Source organism: Acyrthosiphon pisum, chromosome A3 (genome assembly GCF_005508785.2).
Source record: "Acyrthosiphon pisum isolate AL4f chromosome A3, pea_aphid_22Mar2018_4r6ur, whole genome shotgun sequence".
In the NCBI taxonomy this organism is placed as follows: domain Eukaryota; kingdom Metazoa; phylum Arthropoda; class Insecta; order Hemiptera; family Aphididae; genus Acyrthosiphon; species Acyrthosiphon pisum.
In genome coordinates this window covers 22,954,036-22,960,578 of record NC_042496.1, presented here as the reverse complement: position 1 = coordinate 22,960,578, position 6,543 = coordinate 22,954,036, and the positions used below count along the sequence as shown (strand labels likewise).

At 28.5% G+C, this 6,543-nt stretch overlaps 1 protein-coding gene across 1 annotated transcript; it reads right to left on the bottom strand.

The window, feature by feature from the left end:
- Positions 1 to 2,782: 2,782 nt before the first annotated feature.
- On the bottom strand, positions 2,783 to 4,410 carry LOC100167524 (ubiquitin-conjugating enzyme rad6-like). The gene is given in 4 exon segments (NM_001162282.2): positions 2,783 to 3,366; positions 3,732 to 3,936; positions 3,996 to 4,076; positions 4,183 to 4,410. Coding segments are annotated over 4 exon segments (456 nt in total). The 5' UTR covers positions 4,227 to 4,410; the 3' UTR covers positions 2,783 to 3,240.
- Positions 4,411 to 6,543: the final 2,133 nt, after the last annotated feature.

The following is a 6,543-nucleotide window of genomic DNA, read 5'->3' as shown; positions in this document are numbered from 1 at the left end:
TTACGGACACTGTCAGTTTTCAATTTGTTTAGTTTTTTTTTCTATAAATATCAATAAAATTTTGTTTGTTGGGTAAAAAAGCGTGAAAATTTAATGCAAGGTTCCTGATATATTGTTACAATAGCAGTTGAAAAATATTAAAAATACATAGGCACAATTTTTTTAAAAAAAAATTTATAAAATGGTCAACTTTTATATCTAAGGATTGAAATTTTAAAACAAGATTCCACGTAAATATTTAATTCTGTTACCAAAAAATCTAAAAACACATAAGCACAGTTTATTTTTATACTCATTTTAAGTTCAAATTTGGACGAAATTACATATTAAAATACCTAGAATAACTATTTTAGTTATTTTGTTGCGATTGTATAATATTATTCGTGGGTACATGAAACTTCTAAAGTATACTATTATATATCTATGATAGTATCACGGTTTGTTGTTGATGTATAACGTGTTATATTAAATACCTAATATGATTAATTTGGAATTTATTACAGGTCAATTTTTTTTTTAATACCATAGATAATTATATACTTAAAAAAATATGTCTTATACCTATAGACCGATATATCGTCTCCGCTCAGAATCGTTTTTCTTATACAATGATATTATATCTTTGAATTCAAATTTAATACCATCCATTATACAGTGACCCACTTGTAATCAACTGTACAGCAGAGTGACATCCACTTACCCTCCTTTTTTTTTTGACTACATGATAAGTAGTCGAAATAGAACTTCGATTTTTAACTTCGGTGAATATTGTTGGTGCATTGGGTCAAAATTCAAAATTCCCAGTAATTTTCAAAAGCGCCGTGAAAAACAAAAGAAAAATTAAGGAAAAACGGGAATTTTTTAGCAAAATCGATTTTTCACAAATATATTGATTTGTTTTAAACTGTTTAGGGACATTTTCAGTTTTCAATTTTATTAGTTTTGTTTCTATGAATATCAATAAAACTTTATTGTTGAGTAAAAATACTTGAAAACTTACTACAAGGCTCCTACTATATTGTTACAATGGCATTTGAAAAACATTAAAAATCCTTAGTCACCGTTTTTTTTTATTAGCATTTAAAGTTCAAAAATTGACAAAATATGGAAAAATCACGAAAATTAGCAAATTATTTTGAGTTAATAATTCGAAAAAATTTTTCTTTTTGAAACTAAGATTTTAAAATGTAATACAGATTCCTTGATTATCTACCTTTATCAAAAAAAAATGTCTACAGAGTCAAATTACGTTTTTATGAGCGTTTGAAATTCAAATTTTACATTGGATATTCACTCGATTTCTCATGTAGCGATTTTCTTATTTTGTTGTAATTCAAAATCGAATAACTGTAGATACATGCAAATTTCACTGAATGTATCTTGTAATGTACTTATAATATACTTTATTTTATAAATTCTTATCCTTATTCAAGGACGATAACATTTTGAAAATAATTTGACTCTTTTTGAGCTGTTTATGGACATTGTCAGTTTTCAGTTTTTTTAGTTTTTTTTTCTATAAATATCAATAAAGTTTTATCTGTTGGGTCAAAAAGTGTAAAAATTTAATGCAAGGCGCCTGATATATTGTTAAAATAGTAGTTGAAAAATATTGAAAATACATAGGCGCAATTTTTTTTTATACACATTTAAAGATCGAATTTTGACAAAATTTATCAAATTTAAAATTGAATAATTATTTTGTAGTTCAAAATTTATAAAACGTTCAACTTTTATATCTAAGGATTGAATAATTAAAACAAGATTCTACGCAAGTAGTTAATTTTGTTACCAAAAAATCTAGAAAATACATAAGCACAATTTATTTTTATAGTCATTTTAAGTTCAAATTTGGACAAAATTATATATTAAAAAAACCTAGAATAACTATTTTAGTTATTTTGTTGTGATTGTATAATATTATTTGTGGGTACTGAAAACTTCAAAAGTATATTATTATATATCTATGATAGTATCACGGTTTGTTGCTGATGTATAACATGTTATAAGTACCTAATGGATATTGGGATATGATTAATTTGGAATTTATTATAGGTACCTATTATAGGTCAATTTTTTTTTTAATGGCATTGATAAGTATATTACCTATATGTCTTATACCTAGACTGACATACCGTCTCCGCTCAGAATAGTTTTTCTTATACAATGATATTAGTATATTACATCGTTGAATTCAAATTTAATACCATCCATTATAGAGTGACCCACTTGTAACGTACTGTACAGCAGAGCGAGATCCACCGTTTTATAACTGGTCTTGTACATTTATAGTGAAAACCGGATTCTATGTATTCAGATTCTATTTCAATTTCAGTGAGATTTTTAAAAATGTAATGGATCTTCTTTTTTTAATATTTCTGCTACTTTAAACCCATCAACTATAGTACTTAAATTTCCTTTACAGTTTAAGTCCCTTTCAAACATATGAAATACTTGAAGACTGAAATATGAAATTATGTTAGCCACTTAGGTATTACGTACAGTAATAAATTAAGAATGATAGGTAAAAAAATATATGCAGAAATCTTTAAGTTGTGGATTTCTGGAGTTTGCAATTTCTTGTTTACATTGTACATGACACTCTAGTTTACTACGCATATCACAAATTTTGGTTTTTTCATATATTTTAAAGAGTTAAGGATGATGGTGCAATCAGAATTTGTCTCAAATTAACTTGCAACAAAAAAAGATCACTAGGTAAAGTAGTTTTACTCCAATAAACTTAAAAATTAAAAATCAATATGATCGCAGATCATTTATGTGTTAATAATTATAATTTTTAATAATCACTTGGCGAGTTGGTTCTTAATTAACAAAAAATTCTAAAATATAATTGTAAATAACAATCTTAAATGAATAATACTTACAGCACTATCAAGACTAGACATATCATCAGAAAATAGAATTTCGGAACAAATAATAATTAAACAAAACTCAATTCATTAAATGTTTCTAATAGATTAATCATTTCAAACATGTTTAATCATTTTATTTTTAAATTATATTATATATTTATATTTATAATGTTAGTTTTAAGCCACAAAATATAACAATGGTTTACCAAATAAAAGAAAAATGAAATTCATAAAATAAAAATATTGAATTTTTGGAAATGTAATATTACATATTTTACATATACATAATATATATAAATATATTTATTTTTCTTCATATTTGATAAATACTAAAGATGAAAATGTTAAGCACTTCAAATAAAAATTAATCGATGAAACTCTGTTCTACACAAGCCTTCACTCTTTTTTCGTATTCCCGTCGATTTTCCTTGTATAACTGAGCGGCCATCGAATTAGCTGGCGAATTTGGATTTGGATCACTTAGTAATGACTAAATGTGAAAAAAATACAAAATATGAAAAATCTGTCAAGTTATAAATATCTACTTTATTAGGCACCTGTTTTGAAGAAATAATGATATATTTATCAAAACTATTTAGTAGTAGAGAAAAAAATTAACAAGTGGCTAAAAATAATTATCGACTGATTTATTGTATTACCTAAATTAACGATGGTATTTCTTATCTTTGCCATGACAGTCACAAGAGCAAACAATATTATTAAACATGCTATTTGTTTAAGTTATAAGATTACATACGGTCTATAATCAATAATCTGTTATATAATATGACACCAAAAAAGGTGTCCAATAAAGTAGGTATAACTATATTAAATTACGATTTTTTTTTTAAGTACTTGAATTGAAGTTAGTATGGCAGATACATCATATGTAGGGCTCCATCTATTTTGTAATATATCTAAGCATATTCCACCATCTGCATACACATTTGGATGAAACATTTTTGACACAAATCTTACTGTCGGTGCTTTATTTGGATATTCTTCAGTAAACTCAATAGTCAATTTAAACGTACCATCTTCAAATGGTGTATCATGTGGCCTAGAAAACATTTTAAGCTGGAATGTTTGTCTTTGTCAACACAGAAGATATAGCTTTACCCAAATATAACGGCATTCCAAATCATAATATTATTGTCAGTAGGTGCTCCACTTACACCGGTCGGCGGATCTTCCTGCAATCTAATATCAATAGGTTTTAGTAACAAATCGGACCGTAAACGAGTAAAAACATTGAGATTATTTTTAGTCGCCCGATGATGTGATGCGGTAGCAATAAAGTTTTTACCTTTTGAAATCTCTCATCAATCTTCTCCTGGCTGGCGTGGACATTGTTGATAGATTTTTACACACAAACTACTACGACGAGCGATCGATATGACTAACGAAGAATAACACTGTCCAACGGCAACGATACTGTCAACTCCAAAAGTTCATTTTACGCAATCCCTTAGTCGTACCGTCTATTAAAAACACTGGCGTTTTTTTTCTCTCAACAAAAGTAACGAGAGACTTGGAAACAACCCAAGGTTGTTATTGTCATCTTCAGTACGACTTCGCACCCGTACTTATCATAAATCGGAAGCTAACAACTACAGTGCTGCAAACTGAATCCGCCAAGCTGACAGTGACCCGTCCAAAAGTCGCGGTAGCCGCGGTATACGCAGTAGTGAATGCGCCGCCTTTACGCGCCTTCAAAAAGCTCGAGTCATAATATTATATTCATATATGAAATACAATATTGTTAAGATTTCTGTCGTAATAAGACAGCTGGTATATCTAAGCTTTACGCTTTAGTGCTTTACAGCACGGGCAGATTTCTAATTTAATCGAAAAAAATTATGATAAACATTAATATTATTATAGATTGGTACCTGCACCATAATAATATATTACCTATACAGTCCTATAACGGACCATCGCTAGGTATAAATACTGCAAGTTTACAAATAATATAAATAAGGCCATTACTGAAAACTACTGAACATCATAAAAATTACTGAAATTGTATGGCTATTGGGTACCGGCCGATTTGTCCGTCAACAACTACCCGAATAACTCTAATCGGTCCGATCATTGTAATGAAGCGATATAAAACTTCTGGAAATGTAAATTGATTCGACGTGAAGTCTCCTTGATATTGGTCGGCATTTTTCAAATGTCGCCCTCAAAATTCCACAAAGTTTGATTCGAATTGTTGGAAAAATATCAAATCTTGTAGCAGTGTGTAAAAATATTATTAAACAAAACCGAAAAAGTGACCAGACCAATTTCAAGAGAACTTCACAATGAACTCAATTTAGTTTTCAGAAGTCTTACCGCCTCGATGCAATATGATCCGACCGGTCGGAGTAAAATTAGATGTTTTTGACGTAAAAATTTACGAATAGCAGCGGTTTAAACGGACTTGTGCGTGAGCGTACGAGAGTCACCCACAACAATGATTTGGATTGTGGAGGACGGGTGGGTGTAGGACAACAACATTCACACTAATGTTCATTTACTACGCACGCAACGAGAATGCGCAACAGAGAAAAACTAGAAATTGCCTAACTAAAACTCCTTAATTACGACTAGTACGCAACATATTACTCTATGGTACGCAATAGTTATTTCGAAGTTTTATTAGAGACATTTCAATGGTTTATAATGAATGTAGGTACCATAGGCGCAAATAGGGAATTTTAATGGCGGAGGGGGGCTTCAGCCCTACCATTTTTTAACAAAAAATGATAGGTATGTTGAGACTTTGTCCCCATACCTTTAAATGATCCAAAATAATCATTGAATTATTATTTTTAGTTACAATCACTAACAGCTGTAATGTCGCAAGATAAAAGCTTAATTAAATTTAAAAAATCACAATCATATAAAATAATAAAATATGTAAGTACACAATTTTATTTTAATTAATATTTACAAAACTAAATTAATTCTTCTTTGAGTTTCGCAAAATCATGTAAGACCGATTACATGCATCAATATTTATGTAATTTTCGATACTAAGTAAGCCTAAATTACTAAAACGAAATTGATATCTATAGATATTGTCTACATTATCCTGCTAAACACAAACATAAAACTAAAACTATTAATATTATTTCCAATACTAGTAATAGGTTTATCGTTTATATGTAATTATGTATACACTATACAGTATACTATTATACTAAACACTGTACAAAACGTTCAAAATCTCTGAACAATTTTTATAAAATACGAGTATATTCATTTTTTTTAAAGTATTTTTTTTTAAATTTATTTTTATGTATTATTCATCTACTACGACGTAGGTTATGTTTTAATTTTTTTCTTTACAAAAATTACATTAATACGATAATAAATCTGGGGGGGCTGAATTCACATTAGGGGTGCCTAGCCCCCCCGAGCAAAACCTTATTTGCGCCTATGGTAGGTACAATGTACTACAATGGCGTATTTAGGAATTTTGATAGGGGGGGGATGAAATATATAATAATAGGTACACTCAATAAATACTAATATAAAATACATTTTTAAAATCCCCTAACTTGATAAGATTGGTGTGGATCAAGGTGAAATAATAATTAACACAAATTAATTAGTACCTAATAGCGTTTATTATAAATTCATATTAATGAAAATCCCGTGTTTAATACGATAAACAAAA